Genomic DNA, 26,302 nt, shown 5'->3' with positions numbered 1-26,302 from the left:
TTCTTCAGGGAATTTTTAATGAGGAGGAAGACATAACTAAAATGAAACTTGAAACATCATCACATTGTGAGGCACTGACAAACAGACATATCGTAGAGAGGTTAGCATTGCCAACAGCAGCTAGGGCAATCCAGCATGGAAAAAAAAAAAATCAAAACAATCAATAAGGCTTGGAAAAAAAAATCCCAAACACATACTTTATACAGACATGGAACCTGCAAAGTAATTAATATAAGAGGGACCACAGCTAACAGGAAGAATAAACTTGACAGGAGTTCACAATGTAACCTGCCTGAAAATCAACTTAATGCAAGGCTGGATTGCCTACATATGATATGTCAGGTCACAGAGAAAGGGGGTGAGGGAAGGAATAAGACAGTGACTTTAAATAGCTCTGGCATAAATCCATCTGGAAGAACACGTTCGGTTCTGGGCATTGTACTGCCAGAAAGTCACTGAAATAGTAAAACATGTTCAAAGAAAGCAACTCTAATGATTAAAAAGCTTAGAAAGAGTGATTTATGACTAGAGCTAAATACCACAAAGGCTGAAGAGACATGAAATCAGCCAGCAAATACTTTGCTTCCTAGGCTGAGAGTCCATACAAGCCAGGGTTGATGGAACGAAAACTGAGGTATGACAATTTGGGATAAGAGTATCAGGAGGCAGGGGGGAAGACCACCAAACTAAAAAGGAGGAGAAAAACAGCAAAAGCATCTCACAAACAACTGAAAGAAGACCCAAATTTTAAGATTTTAGGATCTATACCGAATAAAGTTTAGGAACTAAAGGGCAAGCCAGTCCTTACTTGATGACTTATGAGGATTTCTTCTCAGTGTTAGAGTTAAATTATGCTGGGACCATGTACATGTGAATAAGGACAGAACTGACTACGCTATGCTGAGAGAATCACAGTTAGGCTCCAACCTCATAGACTGAAAAACAAGATCAAAACTCATTTAAGGAAGGGCTCACCTCAAAAATATATAGCCACAGTTGAACTACATGGATGCTACACAATGGATTTCTACAGAATAAGCAGGCAGCATGACAGATGCACTAATTGTTATCCCAGTTTGCAGTAGTCTAAATTTGTCTTGGTAATTTGGAGTCTCAAAATTTGTTAAAAAATATAACAAAAAAAAAATGGACAGTTCCCACCCCCCGCCATTTTCATGTGGGTTTTTCTGCCATTATAGAATCAGACCCATTCAGTTTGGTGTTGCAGTATCATACAGGGATTTACAAAGCAAGCCCACAAAGTCCCTTGCTAGTGCACTAACCCACTCCTCCTCTTTGCAGCAAGTGTTTAAAATTGCAATAATGAGTTGTTCTGTTCTGCGAGGGGGTCCAACGTGCCTCTCCAGTTAGATGGAACCACATTACTGCATCTGTTGTATGACTTTTTAAAGCTTTTCCAATAAAAATTAAAATGCTAATGCTGACTATTTACAGACAACATCACTATCATCGTATCTTTTAGAAAATGGAAAGCTTTCAAAAAGGAAAAGAATAAACAGTAACAGCACTAAAATGCCTCCTAAAAGCAGCACTCCCTCTAGCCATTAAATCTTTTTCAAGAATGTTTGTCGAAGCCTCCTTCACAAATGAAATCCCCATTGCACACAAGGCATTACATGCTTTATTAGAGACCTCATGGACTTGACCCACATAAGCCAGGGAGGAATCTGACTGTCCTATGAGTTACTGGTATTTGTACATTTACTTATTCCCCAGCATTGTTTATACTGCAGCTGAGGCTTCTGAACTTCATCAAGGTCAGGCTTGATAACCACAGCAAGAGACGAAGACATGATCCCTTACCACAATAGCTTACAAATGAATTAAGAGCAAAGCATAGCAAGTACATGGTTGCTGGGATACTAAGAGAGATGGGAGAAAACAAATGCTAAGGTCAGGTATGTTATTCAGCATGGAGGAAAAAAAATTAAAAAAAAAAAGCAGAGTTTTGTTGCTGATGGCATAGTTACAGGGTTTTGATAGCAACTGCATGGTCACTTAAACATGGCATAAATTTACACTGCTATCAAAGGGAGGGGGGCCTGTTCTCCTGCCCCTTCTCACCACTTCAAACATTCATACCTTTCAGCTCCCTTCTGACAGCCCTAGTCCTTCACTCTCCCCCATCCCATACCCATGAAGGTTATTTGTATCTAGGTCAGGCTCCTATCAGATTCATTGTACAAGGCCGTGTGAAATCTAGCGCTGGCACACACTGTTAAAGTGGAAAAGCAGAGTACGAGACAACATGTTTTGCAGTGGCACAGCTTTGTGCTGGATTAGTATGAACACATAACCACAAGTTGAATTATCTCGACTCCAGACAGTGCCAAACCTTCCACAAGTATCAGTTTGTGGACTGAATATTTTCTAAGCTTCTGGAAAAAAATACTATTATGCAGTTGCTGTGACACTGTCAGGTTACCGGCCAAGACCTGGTGTTTAGATACGCAATCAGTTCAAGAAAATGCACTTCTACATGAAGGTGGCATAAGAGAGTAAAAACAAAAGCCTCCTGCACTTTCTTATCTTTCGAAATAGTCCTGTGCTGGTTATCTGAATTATGAGAGCACACACAGGACTAGCAGCACAGTCCTAGCCTATTGTCAAGAGACTGTATGTGTGACAGATCTGTATGTGCTCAGAATCTGCACCCAGCAGAGGTTACCGAATAAAATGGCAATATAACAGGGGATTAGTAAGGGAAATGAACCGGAATGCTGGCCACTGCTTAACTGGCAAGGTTTCGTTCCCTCTAGCATCCTTGATGGTATTGTGCAAAAGTGTCAAACGACAAACTAAGAAGTCTCTGAAAAGACTTGCAAGATCCCTACTGATGCATGTTTTTAGTGTATGAGGCAAGGACAGTCTCATTACAAGAGGCTGCAGCCACTCGGCAGTCCTCAGGGACTTTCTCATCTCTGCCACCTTAAGCTACTACACTCTTAAAGGGTGAAACCAGCACTCCCAGAGCTGCAGGCTAGATTATATACCCTCTTCTGCTTATCTTCCCATGAACAATTACACTTCTCTTGCTTTTATGTGTTGTTATAACATTCCTTTATACTCCACGCAACACCAATATTATTTTTGTCAGAAATCCTTTCCATTTATATTCTGGCAAATGTTATGAACACAAAACACTTCTAGGTGCCACTTAATATGATGTTAAAAGCAACAGTGCCTGGAATTTTCCACTGATAACAACTAGGTCTTTCCTAAGTATAGAAGCACTTGTTTTATTAAGTGTTCATTTTATCTTCCCATTACATTTAAATTCAAATGTTCTTTACTTAGGGGGAAAAAAAAAAAAAATCTGGAGATGAAAGGGAGCTTCCACAAGGAGAACAACTTTAGCTTTTTTTTTTTTTTTAAATTTTTTGAAGCTTTTAGTGAAAGCTTCACTGTTAAATTGATTTTTTTTGTTTGTTTGTTTCCTATTCTGGCTTGGAAAGCAGCATGACCAAAAAGTGACTACAGTTATTCAAAGCCCACAAAAAGACCACTGTTCTAAGTGCTGCACAAATATAGGACATACGTTATTCTCTACAAAATTTTATGAACTGTGCAAGAAAGACAGAAGTAGATTAGAAAAAAGGAATAGTTGGGAAGACATGAATGGAAGCAAATCATGAATGGAAGCACCCCTAAAAGTAAAATATCTCAGTCATTTGAACTCAGGCATCCTCAACCATGTTCTGATCATTTATAAAAACCCTTACCTTAAATGTACATTGCTAATATCTACAAATACCAGTTTACTAAGGGCCAGTGTTGATTGCTCATTCATTACTTATTACTCCTGTTCACGGCCAAGAAGTGTGGATGCAAAAAGTGACCTAGAAAGCAAGCAAAAAGCCATCTATTTTTTGCCAGCCTGCACTAACTCTGCAAGGATGAGCAGAGCTGGCCAGCAGTCTTGCACAGTAACTGACAGGAGCCTTTCTGTAACAAAAGGATAATGAAGGGAGTGCGACTTGGGTGAATATTAGAAGGGAATATTAGAAGGGGAAAAAAAAAATTAATACCTACTTGCTGTGCACTAATTGGAAAAGGAAATTTAAAAGAACCTAATAAGCACAGAGCATCTGATTCTCTTCTTCTGATAAACTTCAGCAGATGGGAAAATTAGAGGCATACTTATGTTTTCTGCCCCCACTGCAGGAATTCTCCCTTGGAGGAACTAGCTGCATTTCAGCCAGCAAACCAAGCAGAACAGCACATGGACCTACTGTGGAAAACAAAACATGCAAACATGTTGAAAGAGAGGTAAGTCACTGATTTTAATGTGAAGCAGAAGCAGAAGTATGTATTTGGGGAAAACAGATGCTCTGCAAATCCTTTATCAAGGGTGCCGACTTTTCAAATGGAAGATCTTTATATTCTGCAAAGGGTGTTGGCCCCTGAACCAGAAAACTGAGCCTCTCTTCTATGTTCCACTTGTTTTTGCTTTTCATGACTCTAAAAGAAACATGAGCCATGAGTGTAATATTCAACACATTTAACTGAAGTTAAAAAGAAAAAACTCCCACAACAACAAAGCAGAAATGTTCAAAATGTTTATATGACTACAAACCGAAGTATTCACACAAACTCTCAAAAGCACACTTTATTTAAAAATGGCAAACCAAAACTGGTCTCTATAGGTACCTGCAGAAAGAATGGAGTCTAGCCAAATTAAGGGAACCTGTGCATTTCAAGTTTTGCAGATGCAACTTCTGTACATGTTGTAACTGATAGCACATGGGGAAGGACTGATTAAATAATATACTGTTTTCCACTCCATTTTAGGCTGATAAACCAAAATAGTAAGCAGAAACAAAGAAAACCCCCCCAACACCCCTCCCCCCACTTTGTTCTTCAACTCTCATTACTATGAACACAGATTAAAAAAAGACAAGGAGAAAAGACAAGGATATTCTTTGAACAGCAGTGAGTGTGGGATTTAGTAAAGCCACCTTACTGGCGACTGGAAGACAAAAACAAGTTCTCTACAAAAACAGCCTCATGCAGAGTTAGTAAGGTCTATGGATGTCAGAGCTCTGAACAACATGACTACAGTCTTCATTTACATTTGTTGGTGACTACCTTGAAAAACTTCAGCAGATGGGAAAATTAGAGGCATACTTATGTTTTCTGCCCCCACTGCAGGAATTCTCTCTTGGAGGAACTAGCTGCGTTTCAGCCAGCAAACCAAGCAGGACAGCACATGGACCTACTGTGGAAAGCTTTCCATTTCTTTGGGCAGGGATTCTACCACCATCCATGTACAGAATCACATACATCGCATATCATCACTTATACAACAAGTATTCAGTCATTTGCCCCAGAATTTTGAAGAAAAAAAAAAAAAAAGAAAAAAAGTTGTTTGGGGTTTTTTTTAAACTCACATGGAGACATGATGTACCTGTGTGAATTTCTAAGTTTCAGAGGGAATTAGAGGCTTTGCACCTCTGACAAATCAGGTCCTGGAGCTTCAAAACAAGTCAGACATTTGCAAATCCTGGCCTGAAACTTCTGCATCACTGACAAACAGAAGAAACGCAGCAAATTTAACACCGGACTGTCTGTGAAACTGGAAACCACACAAGCATGGAAGGTAGTCACACAATTTGTGTGTGGAATAAGTGACGGGTATTTAAACTGTTTGGCTTCAATCCAGATTATGAACCTTTCCCACTTGAGTTTATGAGGGGTACTTGAAACGCACTTGTCTCTAACAAAAGTAGCAGTATGATGTAAGGGTGCATTTAAACATCCGTGTCAGTGTGTGAAGGTGTTTCCTTCCTTGGGAGATAAACTGAGGAGGGGAGGGAGCCCTAGTACATTCTTAATAAAAGCAGAAAGAGTAGAAAAAGTTCACACTAAAAAATAAATATCACTTCTATCACCAGCAATTAGTACTTGTCACTTGTAGGTCTCATAAGTATCTTAAAAAGAAACTAGCCTTATAATTGTCATTCTACAGGAAGGAAACCGAGACAAGAACAAAGACAGTTTGTCCAAGACTACCAAAACACAGCAGACTCTCTAGTGTGGAAACCATTTTGTAAACAAAATTGGTTTTAAGAGATACAAATAAGACTATCTCTGCCTAAGAAAAAAAAAACCACGTGCTGAACTAAGTTTTTGGTTGAATGAAAAAGAAAACCAAAGTCTTATCCATCCAGAACACCTCTGGAGCCAAAACAGAGATGAAGCTGCATCTTCTGTTCGAGAGGATCTGAACCTATTTTTCATCATACTGGAAAATGTCACACACACAGGCATGTCTCCTGATGCTCCAGCTAGAGACTCCCTTTTGTGTCCAATACTGAGAGAATGACAGGGGAAAATGATTCCCAGTGTAGTGATGAGCCACTGTGCTAGAAGTGGGGCGTCTGCAAGCAAACCCTTCCTAGTATACTGTCTAATGGTGCATCAATAACACCAACATTTGATAAGAACTAAAAGGCGGTTCAATTACAACTAGTTCAAAGCTATGTACGCCTCTTTACCTAGTTTCTCTGTGATTGAAGCTCAAAATAGCTTTCTTACAGTCTTCGGAAAAAATCAAAAGAAACATGCACAAATCTGGTAACGCAGATGAGATTCAAAATCATCCTTTTCCAAATTCCATTGGTATTCCAAAGTCCACTGCCACTTCCATTAAACTACACTCTATCCACTAGTCAAATTCAAGAGGCTTGCTAATTCTCAGTTCACCTTTCTGCACTGTGATTACTAAGGTATTTTAGATGAATGGAGATCTACAAAAATCCTCCATAGGTGGAAAGAAGCACCAGGAAGCTCAGGTGGTCTTGTAGGGAGCTTAGGAGAGCCTCCATACTTTTGCCTTTGTAGTCCTACACGCTGAAAAAGTCATACTGAATATTCAAGCAGGTGTGTTTTTCAACTATATGACCCTAAAGCATATTTGAAGACCCCTTTTTACACTGAAATGTCCCCTTTTTTCCTTTCCCTTCCCCTCATCAACTATGCTCATACTCTGTTCACAGTGGTAGCTAATGTATTAAACTAATCAACTAAAATGGTATATCCATAATCTGTATACTACTTAATCTACACAGGAGTTATTGCAGTCTGAAGAGTTTCAAATTTAATGTAAATGCTGCAGTTTATTGCAAGGAAAAAAAAAACTATAAATACACATTTAGTCTCCTCTTAAAACTAGTACTAGAGTAATCCAATAATAATATGAATTAGGCAACTGTATTTTAACACAGAAGGAGGCTCACCTAGAAGGTGGCAAAGTTCATGTTTCAGAATGAACAGCCTTTGTTTTCATTTTCTAATTCAGAGATGTCATTACTATTTTTATACCAAATACTCATATAACCAGCTGATACAAAGCACTGTATTTCAAAACCGCAGGACCAATTAATTTTCAGCAGAGGACACAAAAAGAGGAAAACAAATAGTTTCTTCCGTAAGATGAAAGTAATAAAAAGACGAAGAAAAGCTGTCCTTCACAACATCTTGGTGGCCGTACAGCTATGGCCAAAAGGACCTGTGAGACTATACATGACAAAGTTTCCATGCTCCAGTGAGTGACAACGGAACTTCCATGAGGAAGCAGCGGCCTGTAACAAAATACATAGTCGGAAAACATTTGCAGGACTGGGAAATCTGTTCTTGCTACTCAGAGATGGTCTGAACCACAGGAGTAGAGCAATGTTTTTATTTTGGCACATTCTATAATAGAATAAAGAAAAATACAAAGTTTTGTACCTCGAATTCTCAAGTAATAGAGTTTGGGATCTTAATTTTCTGGGGTGCTAGGAGCAAAACAAAATTTTATTTTTAAAATAAAGGATTTTTTCTTGCATATGTAATTGTGAAACAGCACTTCATTTCTGAAGAGGGAAAAGACATTCTGCTACTTAAATAGACTTCAGTGATTTCTGATGAAGAAAAAAAAATTACCTTAGTGTTTTAGCTATGAATTGCATGTAACAAAGAAAGGAAGCGATAGATAGCTGACATTCACCATGGGAATTGTGCTAGTCTTATTTATAGCCACGCCATAAAAGAAAAAAAAAAAAAAAAAAAAAGGCAGGGCAATGGGTGGAAGAAATAAGTGAAGAAAAGAAAGACACCATTCTCTATCACCAACCAAGAGAAAGAAAGGTGCTTCTGGTTCACATTTCCCATATGCACATCTCAAAGTGGGACCAAGTAAAAATTAGCCTGAAAACCCCTTAAATGTCTGATCTACATGATCTCCACGTTGATCTGAACGAAGATCCCAGTGAGGCATGCTGTTGAGGCCACTGGTCTCAAGCTCCCCCTGAACACTGCATGAGGGTGGTCACTGAATACTCTGCACGAGAGAATCATTCAGCTTCTAAATCCTGCTAAAGCATTCATCATTTGGGCAATGTTTACGCATTTCTGTTAGGACAACCTTCAGCTGAAGACAGGTAGCAGCTAGATCTAAACCCCAATCATTTCTCCTCCATTCTGCAGTTACTGTTTAAGTGGAGATAATCCAGCACCACCACTTGGCAACTGGAACATGGTCTTCCAACTTTATCTCTCCTTCATATGCCTTTGTCCCGCCGTTCATCCATCACTCATAACATGTCAAATAACACAACTAATCTCTGTGCTTCCTAGAACAGTTTATCTCAAAGACACTCAACACAGTTTCTTAGGTATAAGGATCTCAGCACACCACCTAAAGCACATTGTTTGGCTTAACCAATTGAGGACACCAGTAAGCACCAAAATACAGTTATCCCTGGCATTTCATAGAAATAAAAACACCCCCTTCCACTGTAATGAAGGTCACCAAACTTCCTATTCTGTATCATGTTGCTATTTTGAAGACACTTTGCACCACTGCAATTAACTGCTACTATTCAATTATTTGACCTTCATTAAACTAGTAAAAAAGTACACTTCATCGATATGAAAGCAACCAGGTATTTGAGAGCACAGCTTTTTGTGCTGTCAATATTTTGTTGCAAAATAAAAAAAGCTACATGGGTCAAGTCTGTGCTAACTGTGTTGCCTCCAAGTGAAATAAGTGCTCCCTATGGGGGTATGGGAAGAGGAAGGCCATGGTGGATTTTCAGAGCAAGAGACAGGCAAAATTTCTTGTTCCCCTACTTCTCTCCTAACATTGGGTCAAAGCACCAAAGACAATAAACAGGCGTTACACACTTCTGAGCCCTGTGATCTACTTTAATGGTTAAAAGTTCGTGCCAGTAACAGCAACTGAAATGAAAACATTCAAGCTGACCTTTCTGAAAATGTCTTTGGTTAGTAACAAATCAGATGACTAGTCCTGCCAGAGCCTTCAGCATTCCCAAAATGAGAAATATTTCAGCCCAACTTGTATAGTTTTCTATTAATTTATTTTGTACAGTCTTTTTAATCACTTTGCAATGGTACGCTTCACAAGCTGCAGCTTCAAGAAGTAAGTTCACCTTGTTTCTAATGAAGAACAAAATGTGAAGATCGAACTAATCTAATGACTGCCTAATGCTTAGGAAAAGTAAACACTTCTTGTCCTAGGGGAGAATAACACAACACAAAGCCTAGATTTCTCAGCAGAGCTGTTTCCTATAACACTGAGAGACTGTAAGTCTCATTATAGAAGTAGGAAAATCTGCAGCCTCAGAAGCTCAACTTCATCCACATACATCCAAAAACCACTGAGATTCCAAATGTGAGTGAGAATCACTGTTGAAGGAGGCATCAGGTAAAACAAACAAACATATGGGTCACAAATCTATCAAATTCAAGCAAGACAATTCAAAGGCATTAAAAAATGTTACTATCTCCAAATTGATTAGGCTATCTCCTTACCTGGTGTAAATCTGGAATGCCATTCACACCAGCTGAAAATACTGCTTTTCCTGCATTTTTAGAAGAAAGAAAAAAACTCCCACGTCCCTTTAGGTTGTATTAGACCTGCAGTATAGATATAACTGAAGGATACATTAGCATTACATGTCCCTTAGCAGAGATCAGCAAGAAGTGTCTCACATAACCCACATTTGCTGATACCTGGGTGGCGACATGCAATTACACATGCAGGAAGCATCTCAGAATCAGGCCAGAAAAATACTGGTTACAAAAAGGAAAGATTTCATTCTAGTGCTCAGCTTCAATACCAAAATCTGCTATTCTGTCCCTCCTATACACACAAACAGGTGCACATCTGTGGGAGCATCAGCTTCTCCCTTCTCTTCACTTTTAGTTACTTTTAAACCAAACACGTGTAACACAAGAACCTTAGCAGTGCGACATTGTAAAGGTGCACTTGCAGCATGAGAGAAAACTGGAGCAGCACCATGAAATAATGAACTAACCTGAGCACTCAGACTTACTGCTCAATTTCTTTACTTGTGTGTTATAAATAACTGGGCTTGGGTTATGGTTCATTTCTATGCAGTCACGGATTATCAGCAGACCAGATACTGACACCTCAAACTCTTTACACAGGTTATACAGATGGCCAGTGTCTACAGCTGGAATTTTAAAAATTAGCACACAAAAGGCAAAAATAGTCCAGAAAATTATTGCCAATGTGAATAGAAGTCATCTTATTATTAAATGAAGGAGTTGGTATGCTGAAGTATAACACGTCTCTTTTTGGACATTACCCCAAACATCAACCGGATCTCTAAATAAATTTATGAGAAGAAACATGCTCTGGTGGCAGATTTCTAATCCCACTGGAGAAAGCCCAGACCATCTCCATTTAAGGTCAAGCAAGCAACAGCTGCACATTTTTGTTCCCCAGAACAAAATAAAGCAGACCAGAACCTCCAACACAGATTCCTTTTTTAAAGCTCTTCCTTTCCGATATCCATGGGTGTCCAGACCTGTTCACCCAGAGGTGAATCAAACAGTGCAACGATGTGCTCATATACACTGTTTGTACCTGCCAGACTGCCATATCCCATGAGCAGCACTTTAGTATCTGTCTCAGAACCCACCAAAATCCCCGAGAGTTACATGAGGGAGTGATACTACACTGAACTAGAAAAATGTTCTCAAGAGAGGGTACACAAATAAGGTTGTCAGAGAAACAGCATCAATACAAGATCTACAACATCCACGTGGTCTGAATTTGTGCATGTTATTGTCATTTAGTGAATATATTTTCAATCTTGAAATTTCTTATGTGAGTTAGACATTTACAGAAGGCGTGTGTTATATTTCTCATGGGATACTACTATTTTTATTAATGCCTTACCTTGCACATTTAAGTATCATTCTTTAAAAAGAAGACTAAGCTATGACTGTGTCAGCAGCTCACAAACAAAATCAGCATTCTTTTAAGGCATCTCATTTCTAAAAAGCTCCAAAACTATTAGGTTCAATTCACTAACAAAAAAAGCTGAGAATTTGGGGTAGAGTAACTAAGTAACACGATCATTTTACAGTGACTTGGTAAAAGGAGAAACTGGCATTGAAGCTACTGCAGTGCTGGGTGTTGGACTTTGTAATAACAAAGTACAGAGGTGAATTTCAATAGTACAAGTTTCATATTACATCTTACAAAAAGCAAGCAATGCAATGATAGCAGTACTTTTGCTGGATGACATCACATGATAAAAACATGAAACTTCCCTCATAAAAAGGCCAAATACAGTTTGCTTGACTGTGAGAGATTTATAATATTAATTAAACCATTATAAGGAAATTATGAAACCCTTTGCAGTGGTAAAGAACTATCACTCCTCACTGTGGAGATATTCAATTAACTTTCAAATGAGATTATGTGACCCTAAATTTCCTGGGTTTGATATTAAAGGATAACAGAAAGTGGGTAGATTTATTGTATTAAAACTGAGTTTCTAACTTCAGCTATGTTATAATAAACAATTTTGCAGAAGAGCTAAACCTTATTTACAAAAATAAAAACAGAGCTCAATTCGAAACAAGGTGGTACGTCACCTCCAAGGTCTTTTTGTCTCTGGCTTGCAGCATCTATCACGGGAGGGCTTATAGGGAATGAAAAAACCCAAACTAAAAAAAACCCACCATGTCTGGTTTCCTGCTCAAAGACAAGGACTAATCTATGCTAAACAATTGTTGTCAAAACTGCATCTGTAAGTGTTCAGAGCTTCTGTATTTTTGCCTGCAATTTCCAAACCGGGAAAAGGCCCATGTTGTCAGGTGCATCCACATACGAAGCCTGATGCTCACACACTCAGCAGTTCAGTCCTTTCACATCCAGTAAATCCTCCACTTCCCCAGATGCATGAAATCTACTCCATATATGCACTGTGGTCTCATCTGTCATTTCCCAACACAGGATAATATATATAAGATAACCTCCAAAGTAGCATCCAGCTGCTGCTCCTATCCAAACAAACAGAATGATCTCAAAAATCACTTGGACAGTTTCCAGACACAAAAACAGGGAGGGGGAGAAAAAGGGGGCAGGGGTGTTTTAAAGGAAAAAGGTAAATACATCAAATTACATAGGAATGATAAATTTTGGAGTTGAACCTATATGTGCCGGATTTCATTTGGAAAAAAGAAATCTTCTAACCCACAAATTAACTTGAAAGGTTGGAAGAGGCTTGAAATACAGAGAAATTACTTCAGTTTAAGCACTGTCAGAAGAAAGATGATGTTGGAAAACACACATCATACACTGTAAACTGAACACCAGCTGTGTAACCAGATCATCAAAACTGTATATACTGAAAGTGTAGTTTAAGAAACCTCTTGTACAAAGAAAATCAGTCCAAGTGAAAAGCACATATGAAGTGTGATCACCCACACTAGAGATTTAGGGTTTTTACGATGAAGAAACATTGCTGTAACAAAAGTAACACATCCGAAACAGCTCCCTGAACCAATTCCCATTTATGTTCTTGTTTAAGAAAAGGCAGGGTGTAAGCAAGCAGCTCCCTTTGCTACCCCATTGAAGTGTGCTGCTTCCCAGATTCCTTCATCCCGTGGCTGCGCAGGTGGTCTCCCTGGCACACCGTTCCCTTCACGAGAGGAAAGTTGTCGCCCATGTTTAATGTATTACTTCTGTGAACAAGTTTAGAGGAGCGACTGCCTGCGTCAGAAGGCAGAAATGGGACCAATCACAACTTGTGAGCTGCTGAATGACACCCAGAGTCCTGCCTCTAAAACTTTTGTTATTTTTTCCCCTCAACCTACTTCAATTGTTCCCATAACTTGGTCACAGACTCCGACAAGTTGCCAGAGATCTACAGACACTTCCCACAGCCCGGAGCAGGCTCCTCTGTGCCTCCCCAACAGTCACACCAGAGGTAAGGAACCTCTCTTCTGTTATGCTTTTAATTCTTACAGCAAGACACTGCAGCTGTAGTTTTCTACAAAAATGCCTCTACTCAAATTAACACATGGTTATAATTGTTTATCAAAAAAATATGGAAGTGTAGGCATTACAGCTCCAAGTCAAAAATATAATGCTGGGGGGGACATATTTTAGAGACAATAAAGGCAACCAAGATTTTTCTACATGCTGGTGGGACACTAGCTGTCCTTGGGTAGATGATTTATGCAGGTAACATTACACCAGAAGGTGAGAAGCTTTCATCGTTTTCCTCAGACCTTTGTCTCTCTTTTTAAATTTAATACGTTTTGTTTGCTTTTTAATACAAAATCCACAAAGAGAGTAATTCACTTCAAGGTTTGTAGAGACACTTTTGTTTCCCCAAAGCTGCCTATCCACAGCCCAACAAAGGTAAAGCTCTTTCACCATTTAACTCAGAAAAGCATTTTTTTTGATCGAACACACTGAGCAAGCAAACCTTTTTTTGCTGTATGATGAAGAAGTACCCTTAATTAAAAAATTTAGGTGGTTTATAGCAGTACTAGAGCTGAAATTATATCATGTTACTCAAACTGCAGTTCAAGCTACAGAATTCATATAGCATTTTTGCTGTGAATTCCTTTAAAGGTTTATTTTCTCCTGCTGGTCATTGTAACTGCCAAACTTGTCCTAGAATGCTTCTAACAACAGATAAATAATTTAGCTAGGATTTGTAACATCGTGAACTGAATTTCAAATGCATAAAGTAATGCATTTATTTCCAACTAAGGGAAGCGCATACACACTGTCCAACAAAATACAACCCAGCTTTAAAATCACTGTGAACAAAAGAAGAGTGCATCTCAAACAGAACATGTCACATAAAGGACATTTTAATATTTAGATATATGAATATTTTTAAAAGGAATATGATTCATGAATATGTAGGTTTCTAATGAATTTCTCCTCCTTACAATCATGTTCCCCCCCTTCCACCAATTCACACCTTACTACTTACATATACTTAAGGTTCTGGTTTTAGAAAAGACAGACTTAATACAGAACTTAATTTTGTGCAGTCTGTTTTCCCCCATCACCGAACAGACACACCTAACTCCTTTTCCTATTACTGACTGGTAGCCATCAGGCAAAAATATATGCAGGTACTTGGTTTTGTGCTTAGCAGTCTTGTGCCAGTTTTGAATAGACAAGTACTGGAAGTGTCTGGACGTCCTGTTACTCATAAGGCAAACAATCTGTTATGAAGTTCTCTAGAAGCTGTTTCCAGTAGGCAAAAGCAGCACTTCAGACCTCCCAGTGCCTTCAAACCAATGCCTACAATGAGGAAGAAGATTCTGAGAGACAGACAGACATACTTTTTTCAAGGCTAAAGTCATGTAAAATGTATTTTCAAGTAAAGAGAGGAGTTTGGATTTATTCTACCACGCAGAGAATCTTTCTCTCCTGACACATACACTGCATACACATACCTTTAAAAAGACAGAGTTTATGCATACACACACAGATTGAACATACACATAGAAACTCAACTGCTCTAGGCAGCTCTTTACTGGAACACATCCATAGCTACAGCAGGTTAGACGCCCATTCATCTGAATTCCATCCTGTCACAGAGTTAGGTAATTTAAAGTAGATGACAGTGTGGTTCAGCTGTTACGTTAAATCTAAAAATTTCACACTGGTAACATCCCATGTCACAGACATCCAAACCTGAGTAACAACAGCCGACAGTCATGACAGAAGCATGTGCTACATAGCAGGTGACAAATGTTATGAATCAGATGTGAAACACTGCATTTCATTTACAGCAAACAACAGCTTTCTGGGGTTTTGCCACTCATTTGTCAAGACAAAAGTGTTATTTGTATTTAGAGAGATTCAGATTTATGTATATACCACATTTCTATTTTAAAATAAGTTGCATTTATTACTCATCCTCTGGAGAGGTTAGGAATATAGTGCCTTCGTTGTACAGTATTAAGCTCATTAAAATAAGTTTGCAATCAGATAGAGTAAAGGGGACTTTCACTGATTTTTTTCAGACCATCAGCAAACAAAAATGTATGGGATACACCTACACAGCTATAAGGGCAGCTTTTTATTTGCTTTAAGAACAATTTGATGTAGGAGTAGAAATCTACGCCAACTGGAGAAACAAAAAAATCCAACAGGAAAGTAATGTTATATTCCCTACGCTACAAGACACTTCAAAACTGGAAGGCTGCTTTTGCTTTCTAGAAATTGCTACATGGCTTGAGAGGACTTTCCTGACATTAAGTTACTTCTGAGAAGTTGAATTCATCTACTGTATTCTTCTTTCAATCAGTGCCATGTCACTGTCCCCTGGGCTGCTAAAAAGGTTAAAAACATACCTTGCAACATCCCCTTCTACTTCTACCTTTTACACATGCTAGATGTATTTCAATTTTTACTTCAGTTCAAATTGCACTTACCCTATTTCCTATTAATAAGTAGTGTCAAATGAAACACCAGAACCTAAAACCCAACTTGAAACTACAAGGTGTTAGGTATTCAGTGCATGCAGTGGAGGAAGGCGTTCATTTCCTAAAACAAAGTTGCTCCGTAAAAGGCAAATTATACCGACATATGGGAAAAAGTATACAGTTATTATATGTCTTATTTTGATTAGGGGAGCTAATGACTATGGAGGCTGAAGCACCTGCCCAAGGTCCCACTGCATGGTCCTGCAACAGTTGCAAGGAATTTAACCCAGAGTTAAAAACTAGCCCAGAGCATTAGCTCCCAGGCTACTCTAGTAGACCAGCACGCAGATAAAAGTCCCAGGTATCCACAAGGTATGTGGATAACTTCCAGAAACCAAAATGACAAGCCTGGCGTGTTCAACTATTCATCAGTGTAATTTCTTGGTATCTACACCTTTTGCATTCTCATGGACTTGAAATACAGGTAGAGGGTCTTACTGGCAATCTTGCTTCCAGAACACTGAGAACATCAAAGCTAGTCAAAAGGAAGATTGTAAGAATTAATTAATTAAGAGGGGGAGAAAAAAAATGAATCTAAATTAAAGTGTGAGCCTCCCCCTATCCTCTCCCAAATGCATGAAAAATATTGACACTTCAGCACAAAATAGACTTTAAAACAAAACGTAAAAAGAAGGATAAAATGAGTTCGCTTTTCCTGTCACCAGCACTTCCCAAACTCTATGAGCTGAATTGTTGCTTCTTCCCCCATCCCAAGAAAATGTTTTCTGGATGTGATCGAAAAAATTACAATATATACCATACGTCAGTCTCTAGCTCTCTTCAATGACTTAATGTACTCCAGCTGCAGTTTCCTCTTTCCCCTTGCACAATTGCTTGCTCTTTTTCCACGCTCTCTTCCTCTGCTCATCTTCTTCTTCTACTTTCCTCCCTCAATCTGTCATCTCCTGCACTACTGTCTGCATTCTTGCTTTCATCCACCCCAGTCTTTGTTTTCAACCTCCAGTCCTTTCTTTCCCCTTTTATGCTTTCTTCTTTAAAAAAAAAAAAAAAAAAAAATCAACTTTCCTTTTTCTGCAGTCAAGCTGTCGAATTGGCTAATGTGTTTAATACCCTTCTTCACTGACACAACTGCCCAGTGCAACTCTCAGCCTAAAATCAGAATAACCAACAGTATTCTGCACGCCTAGCATAGGTGAATACAAAATCCAGCTGCTGGGGTAAATCCTAGCAAGTCACCTCCATACTACGTATTTTTTTGTAAAAAGAACAAAAAACTTAAATTATGATATACCTTTGTAAATCACTTCTGTACTTGAACACCTGTAAGCAACTTCTGGTTTATCATTGGAAACTTTTACTTACTGAACTAAATTGGCAGTAGTGAGACCCTCTGGAGGTCTCCAGAGCTAATTCAGACTGCTTCCTACTTCACTCCTTTCTCACCCCCCATCTTCCTCACACAAAAAAGGAGATTTTTCAGACTTGGAGGTCTCAACTGCAGTGACTCCACACTGCTGATGAGGAGGTATTTTACAGCAGGTTTCAAAACAAAAAAATGCAACTTGGAATAAGATCTATACATCAAGACAGGACAGCCAGCAAAGATGACAAGCATGCCTACACATCAGCTGCAGCTGCTGTGCACGGGCAGAGCTTTAAAACTCTGCAATGTCTTCTCCTCTGGGGGCCACACAATCCATAGACAACGGTAACAAAGGGCTCCAGGTTCAATTCAATTCACAGCATTTGGTCCTGAATGCAAGGTTCTTTTTTGCTTTGGCACTATACCCACTTATCTTTGAAGTTACCTCCTCTGAGCATGCAGAGAATGCCTCTTCCTGCCTAGGAGTATCATACTGCTCACACAAACAGCTACATGAATTTCTTAGGCTAGGTAATTTTAGTAACAGCTCTAAGCACATACTAGACCAAGGATCACATAACTTGACGGTACTTTTTGCATCACTATGTTTATGGTTGTTAAGACATTTATTTTCAATAGATGAAACTGAATTACTGGGGTTTGGGGACATCTCACTGTAAAAATCTATGCAAGAGACTTAACACAATACGAATTTTTAACAATGCCTTTTCAGGGCTTCACTTGGTTGTATGGGACAGGAACAAATCAAATATGTCAAACCTCTTCTATTCCACTGATATCACTGCTGCATTTAGTAAACATATGACAGGAAACAGGCTGTGTCTAAAATTGCTGTGGCATTTCCAAAGGAGCCAAATTTATCCCATGTGACTTCAATGGAGTCAATGCAGTTGCATGAGGAACGAGCGTGGCCCACAGTTTTCACTTTGGTCACATACCTCCTCTCATTGTGAAGGACACCCAGGAACAAAGATAAAAATAACCTAATACAAATCAGGGAAACAGTCATATGTCAGTGAATAAGGAAGCAATAATTGTGATCGGTGACTCATTCTAGGGCACCAGGTGCAGGGGATCCCCTACATATTAACATATGGGGTCAGCCACGTGACCTCTCCCTGCAGATTCGTGCTATGCATAAGGATGAGCCTTTCATGTCCATTAACACTGGATTAAATACACAACTGCATAGCAATGAAGCCAACAGTTTCTCCTGTGCAATACTCAGTCTTGTCTCACATGAGTAACACTGACTTTAAAAAAAACCATGAAATATAGTTTGCCCTTTTGCTGCACTTCCCTTTCAAGAAGTGTGTGTGTGCATAATACTTCTTAATATAGACCTAAAACACAGGCAGGGGACTAAAGAGCAGAGAACAGCTCCTATTTGTGGCAATGATCAGCCTTCATTTCAGTGTAATTATTTTTCAGGCTGTCCATTTTGACCTTGATAGCCACCCATATGCAGCTGTGTTACTGAATCTGTTTCTCTTTATGCACACTTTAGGTGGGTGACAGCACCATGGAGGATTAACAAGCAAGGTATGTGTTTATTACTTGAAGCCATGCACTTGTAAAGACAACCTTGTTGAAATACAGACACAGAATTTGCTTCCTTCGCTTGTAAGAAAACTTCTCCCACAGACAGGCTCAGTAGGTAAAACAACATGTAGGTATTTTAAAAACTTCCAATTCCATATGAGCTTTTAAATCAAGAAAACCAAGTTCCTGTATTTTGACCTTTCCTCATCCCTTCTCTACACCATTTTCTAGCCATAAAAGGTATACGTTTTAACTTACACTGCCTTCCTTTTTTTTTTTTAAGATCCTTTCTTATCGCCTGTCTGGTAATGTATGTTCAAACAACTAATGTCAGTGTGACAGCTCAACTGAGCCTTCTGACCTATTGCCTGCTCCCTCAGCAACATCCCTCACTCATTCCAAAGGGAAGAATAATTTTTTTTCCCTTCCCGAGAGATCTCACCATCTCTCCTCACCCGTGGTGGCCTTGCATCTGTGATGCCCAACAAGCTAATATTGCCTGTTAGGGAAGCACTTCAAAGCCCCAGGTCCTTGCCCCCTGAGTCACGCAAGTGAAACGTTTGCAGCACCACAGCAGTGCAGGTGCTAGCATGTGGGCACTTAAATCTAGTGCAGTACACAGAAATGGACTTATTGTACATATACACAAGTAACAACTCATGCTGTTCTAGTACTTCTGACAGCCCCAAGAAACACAGCAGCCAAGAAGAAAAAAGATGTTGCTGTAGCAGGTCACACACAGCCCAAAGACCACAGGTTGCGCACACCCTGCATTAAAAAAAATGACATAACAAGTTGTGATGAAGTCATCCGCAGGAAATACTGTTCTCTGTGCAGTGTCTGTCGCATAAGCTAGTACTAGCATAAACCCATTAGTCATTCATCTACCATGCCTTGCCTAGAAAGAGGATAAACAGCCTAATGCACCCCAGCTGGTACTGGGCTGGGAGAATGAATGTGTCTTCAGCCAAGTCACTTGAGAATTCCTGCGATTGTCTTGCTTTTACTGCACTTAGGGCAGACAGCGACCAGCAAAGAGCTAAGCAGAATACATTTGGCAAGCACTTTAACTGCTTAGACAGATGAAAACAGGTACAGCATAAAGTCAAACAAAGCTGAAAAATTATAGTCACTATGAAAGTCAGTTCCTGGTGTGTGTTTTGTTCACAATAAAGTTAAGATCAACTATAGCTCAAATCATCATAACAAAATCTGAAGTTCAATTTTAGGAGAAGTGTCATCACATGGAATCCACTTAAAGGTATTAAAATATCCATGTGTAATCTGGTTTCTTTTGAAAGTCTCTTTTTAAATACCAACACTGGCACTGGAAGCACATGTATTCTGCTCACACAGCACCATCTGACTCTACAGCCCAACATGGAGGGACTAAAAAAGAATAGTCTGAAAGACACTTCTGTTTCATTTTAAGGTTTTTACATTTTAGCCACATCTAAAAGACAAATTTGTGGACAACAAAGTGTCTCTGATTCAGTCAGCATCATCAAGTAATTTGGGCAGCAGATATCTAAGCAATGGTTTTCCTTTATGTTGCATGTACAAGTAGATAGGAATTTCTTTTATTGTGTCTCCCCTGCCCCCCCACCCCCCCCCCCAAAAAAAAAAAAAAAAAAAGAAAAAGAGATGACAAGGAGAGGCCTTCTGTGAAAGATATGATCACAATATAAATTCATAAAACTTTTAGGGGCAAGTGCAGCTTTAGGAGCGAAGTTTGAGATGCAGCTAGCATCATCATCATCATCTTGAAACCCAATTTTTCACATTGCGATAGCACCTACAGAATCCACCTTGCTATGAGATAAGTAAGCATGTACCAAAGCCAGCCTCTTGCCACAGAGGGTTCGTGCAGGACGTTTTTATACCACAACTACTTATTGGGAGTTTCAAGACAACTGACAACCTGTGCTTCCATCTGACATTAAAAAGGGGGGAAATAAAATAAAACACTCACTTAAGAGACAAAGTTATATACATGCTTTATTTTGATCCTCACAGCAGTCCTCTGCCTTTGCACCTGTATTTTATAACACATTGTCCTACATGTATAAAAAAAAATTAGTCCTTACTCTGTTTTGTCTGTTGAGAAATACACTACTAAAATTCCCTATAGCTGTGATGTATTAGCTTTTAATTACACACCATAAAGAATTTTTACTTGGAATGGAAATACTTCAACAAGATTTCTTTTCCTCCCTTCCAGAATAAGGTACTGGTAAATCAGATTATCTGCCCGGGTCAGTAACAGCCAGCAGTAATATCTAGATCTCCTGGCTGAAAGGTCTGTGACTCTAGCCATATCACCAGGCTTCCACACGTGCCTGAACAAATAATGTGTGGCGGGGTGGGGGTGGGAGGGAAATCAGCCATGGCCTTTTTCACAGACTGTGGAGGATAGAGAGATTAGGATCTAAAGCAATGATCTGGGTAAAACCCACATATCCACAATCTCCACTTTACATTTCCTCACCACTGCTAAGAAGCAGGTGCTCGGTAGCCTTCAGGAGGAAAAGCACAATATAGCACAAACCTAAACTTCAAAACTAAAATTTTAGAAATCCTGTTTTAAAGTCAAAACGCTGAAAAGGCAATCTGTTTATTTCCAGCTTTTTAGAACTTTAAAACAATCTCCATTTGCACTCATCAAAACACTTCTGCATTTCTAACTATTCACTTTCCTGCTTTCCCAGCTCCACAAAGGCTGTCTAAAACAAAAAGAGAAGATAATAGGCACTTTGCACTGTTCCTGACAACTTCTCTTCTTTCCTGCACTCCTAAAACCTCTGATTTGTGCCCTCTGCTTTCTTGTTGCCATGGAGAAGGTCCAATACATAACCCGCTCTGCTCTGCGGAGAGCCTCAACTATTGAGGTCAACCCACAAGCACGCCAAAGGCTCCAAGAGCTCTTTGTGAATTTCTGCCTGATTTTAATTTGTCTCTTGCTGATCTGTATCATTGTGATGCTCCTCTGAAGTTCCAGCACTTCTCTGCACTGTCCTCTAGGAAAGTCACCCCAGAGGGAAGAGAGACCTACACCCGCAACTCCCAATGCAAGGATCCTCTTGTGAGAGGGGCTAGCACTTGGACTAGAGCTGTATGCCAACCATCGCACTATTCTCTTACTACCTGCTACATATATTAAAACCACACTTCTGTGCAGAACAGTGTTTAGAGCCTGTTGTGCATGACCTAATTTGTCTGTCTCAGTCAAGAGATGTCTTTTCTGAATGGGGTAAAGTACTGCCTCTTCATGGAGTTGGTAAGTTCCTCAATGTTTTAGCTAGATCACACAAACAGCAGCTTCACTTTTGGAGGGCCTGAGTGTTTTTAAATTTCTCTGAAAATCCTGAAGCCCTTGGAGGGGTTCTAAATTTGGCCCATGTCCACCCAGAGAACAGCTACAGGCACACAGCCCTCAACACATCCTAGGAGAATTTCTGCTCTGCTTACTTCAAGGTGCTGCATCTCTGCATTACCAACTGAAGGCTTTCAAATTGTTTCAATGTTTTTAAGGGCATATGAGAATAAACAAAAAATGTCTTCTAACCCAGAAATAAAAACTATTTCATATGCTTTTCTCCCTATTTAAGGGATTTTATATATATATATATATATATATATATATATATATGTATGTAAAAAGTATGTCAGATCTGGAAAAAAAAAAGGCAACTTCATTCACAGTACTTTTCACTAGATACAACCTTACAGAACTAAGTGACACCTGGAAAGTTTTTTCACTTTGTTTTGCAGAAAAATTGACTCTACCACACTGGTATCAAAGATTTCATTTTCTATAGTTAGTTAAATGACAGTACAATTGGCACAACTCAAAAATAATTCTCAGAGTTCTTAATATTTGGCTTCAGTCAACTTTATTATAGCCTGCTGTAATTTATGCAATAATCTCTTCAGTTTAAAACTACAGGAAACTCGGTATTTGCCAATGTCACACAAGGTGGCTTATATCTGATGTGGCAAAGAAAGAGATTTAGGCCATTTTTACTCCTGTGATTGAAGTGTATCGTACAAATGCAAGTAACACCACCACCCTCAACTGCAAATGCCTGTTAGAGAACAAGTACTTTTCCTAAAATAAATGATACATACCATTATGCACAGGAGGGAAAGCATTGCAGAAATATCTTTTCAATATGTAAACTGCAGTCTATAGACATAAAAGATGAAGTTTCTATGCCAGCAGTTGTCAGTAGAAAGACTGAGCGGTCTACTTCAGACTCCCACGTGTTGCTGGTACTAAGCTAAATTCCTAGAAACTTTATACAGTTTTCAAATTTAGCTCAAGAATCAATAGACAGAGGTCAAACAGACGTCTATTTTTTAAACAGGCATCTTTCTATACCACCCTATGCAAGCAATCCTATTGATGAATACAGAAAATCAAAACAATTTTATCTTAAACTTGTATTCTGCCTTTAAGACTTAATATTCCATAAGTACAGGTTGATAATGAACAGCTGAACAGGAAGGGAAGAAATCTTTGAAAAAACTATGTACTTGATGGAATGCAAGCAAATCCAGTGGTGAAGGACTTCCTAACTGACAAATAGATACGCTGAGACCAGATCTCTGAAATAACGTTTATCACTAAAGGAAATTAGTTAGCTACTGTATGAGGATTAAGGCAAGCACTGATGAGATCAGCAACACACACACCCCCTTGCAAGTTAGTATATGAATTATTACTGGATTTGAACTGTCAACGTAAATCTCAGTTTCCATTTCATGCATTCTGACCGCTCTCACAAATGCATGGGATTTTAGTAAGCGCACTTTCCCTATTAACTCTTCTTCTCAAGAAAAGCTACAAACACAGTGCACTACTGTGGGGAAAAAAACAGCAAAGCCTAAAGTTACTTTCTTCTCTTTTTAAATGTATATTTTTGTGACGGATAGGGTTTGCAGTTTTAGTTTGCTTTGGAGGTGTTTCAAGAAACTTCAGTTGGAAATAGACAACACTTCTACAGCACAGAAAACTCCATGAAGAAAAAAGGTGTTGAAAGTAAAATATCAACACATACATTCTGAGGATATATTGGGATTATAGGTTTCACAAGCCAGTAATATATAGAAGTCAAAGTAAAGCATTGCTAAAACAATAAGGCTCCCTCCTTCCCCCACCAAACAAACCCACCGCTTTCCTCTTCTGTACCTGAAAAGCCACTATTTATTCAAAAACAATAAATAAACAAGAACAGAACCAAGGTATAAATAAACTGGAAGGCCTACTGTTATTTTACAGCAATGCAGATAAATTATACGTACTGTATGGTTCATTTGTGTCTTAGGATTCTGCTGATCAGAAAAACTGCTACCATGCTCTATATCACTAAATGTCAACTGAACCCAGAGATTAAAAACTTTTGTATATAGTACATTCTTCTTCGTATATTATATGGGCTTTAAAACTAACATCTACTGTGTTTTTATTTATTAAAATGACTGCTTGAAAATATTTTAATGCATAAAATAAGATACTTAAATGCAATTCCATTTATAAAGCAGCATCCATTCTATCATCGACTTAAAGTTATGTGAAAAAGGGGTAGTCACCACACAGCTTTCTGATTCTTTATACCTCTGTTTATGCTGTTTAGGTTTTCAATAGTAGTCTTGCCTATTTTGCGATACCCAGATCACTTGCACGTACTTAATTTACACTCACTAACTAGTGCACATAAGTGATCTTAATGAATTTTATGAAAGTGTAATCAAAAAGTTCACTACTTTTATGGGCCATAATAAAAATTCCAAACACAGCATGTAGCTTGGATTAAGTTTTCATTTCTCTGTTTCACTCCACTCACGGCTATGACTTTTTACTAATTTCGTTTTACACACTGATAGACAGCTACACAGCAACAATCTGATATTACTCTTCCCCCCCCCCCAAAAAAAAACCCCAATATTACAAACTTCTGTGGCAATTTTACACTGGAAAAGAGCTGAATCAGGAACAAGAATATGCTGGTTTTAAAGACGTGTCTCCTCAGCCAGCTCTTCAGCAAATACTGATAAATCTACCCATTTTTCCCCAGGTGAAGACACCACCCATTTCAGAATTAGGAATTTTGTTCTCATCAAGACTAGTCAGTAAAGTATTTCAGAGGGCAGCAGGTACTTGCATTTCTTTATTAACTTTTCTGCATCAATTTAGCAACAACTGCCCTTACGAGCAGAACTGAACCACTCACTGGAAAGACAAGTGTAAAACAGGCTTGAACAAAAGTTTTCACAAAACATGCACAAAATGTTTGCCCCCCCAGCGTAAAGAACTTTTATGTAAGTTTTGCTACAAATACACACAGAACAATGATCATGTCAGACATACGCACTCATGCCAAGACGTACTTTATCTATATCCTCTCTGCCAAAATTAGAGCAGAGTAATGAACATATTCATTTACAGAGTATTCTTGTTCATATCTGGAAGCATACTAATATACTGTAGATTACAGACCAGATACCTGTACTTGTATGGCTATTAACAAATAGTGTCTATCAGAATACAATTAGGAAATATTTGTTAAATCCTACAAGATCCATAGATCTCTTTTACTTAACAACAAGTGTAGTCCTTTTAGCTTTGACCTAGATACTAAAAACTGGGAGAAAAAAAAAAAATCTGTTTTGGTTATGGAAGGAGATGAATGAACACCTATTGTTCATTGCAAGGATTAAAAACAGAACAACATATTTATAAGGATTCCTTTAAAAGCTGATGCTCATCTCAGTAAGAACCCTGGTAACTTATATTACTTAAAATAGGCCTGAGATTTATTGTAACATCTGACAGTTACTTTAGTCAAACTGATTGCTCTATAAGCCCGTTCTATTTCTTCATGATAAAAGAATCCCAGAAGTTGCATTTTTGTGTGAAATGTAGAACTGTAAAACACTGCCCTCTTGCGATCTTCCCTAAAAACTTAGCTGGTTATTAAAAGGAAGTTTTGGCAACATTTCACTGTTAGGGCTGAGTGGTCCTATTTGTTTTTTTTCATTTTTATATATATAGCTCTATATATAAACCATAATTGCTAAGTTATTAATACTGTCTTAAAATAAGCTATTGCATATGTGCTATTAAAAGCACCAAGGATGCATCCTCTGCCAGCCCAATCTAGATTCTTAATAAGGCATTTGCAAAGCTGCAATGAATCCTACACAGCACACTGATGGCAAAATGCTGTCTACCACGCTGCATGATGCCAAACCCTAGAAGGGTAGGAAACACGCCTGTTAACAGAGGTACATTTTGCCCAGATGAGAAAGTTTTCTTCTTTTGCTTTTTTTTTTTTTTTTGCACCTACAGAGATCTTTTAAAAGCAAATTTTCAACAATCTACTGCTGAAACAGAGTAAGTCTTGAGAACACCCATTTTTCTGAAAAATCAAATGGGCCTGAAGAGTACCATAGACATTAAAAAAAGTAAATAAATAAAGAGCCAAACTGTATAAAATTCAAGTCCTTTCTCCAGTAATCAGTTCTTCAGAAGTGCTTCAGTAGTGAAATGAAAGCTATTATTAATATTTTTTTTATTTTATTTTTGAAGGTATTTGGAAAAAAAGACTT

At 38.6% G+C, this 26,302-nt stretch overlaps 2 protein-coding genes across 2 annotated transcripts in view; one reads left to right on the top strand and one right to left on the bottom strand.

Annotated features, from left to right (window-relative positions):
• Nucleotides 1–26,302, bottom strand: part of CEP85L (centrosomal protein 85L) — a 118,358-nt gene that overhangs the window by 36,667 nt on the left and 55,389 nt on the right.
• On the top strand, nucleotides 21,523–21,681 carry PLN (phospholamban). The gene has a single exon (XM_009489498.2). The coding sequence runs from the start codon at nucleotides 21,523–21,525 to the stop codon at nucleotides 21,679–21,681; it is 159 nt and encodes a 52-aa protein (XP_009487773.1).

Source organism: Pelecanus crispus, chromosome 3 (assembly GCF_030463565.1).
Source record: "Pelecanus crispus isolate bPelCri1 chromosome 3, bPelCri1.pri, whole genome shotgun sequence".
Classification (NCBI taxonomy): domain Eukaryota; kingdom Metazoa; phylum Chordata; class Aves; order Pelecaniformes; family Pelecanidae; genus Pelecanus; species Pelecanus crispus.
Note: the sequence above shows the minus strand (reverse complement) of the source record. Positions and strands in the feature narration are given on the sequence as shown.

What these genes read in the sequence shown, in the direction of transcription:
- PLN (XM_009489498.2), top strand. Translation starts at nt 21,523, where the DNA reads ATGGAGAAGGTCCAATACATAACCCGCTCTGCTCTGCGGAGAGCCTCA.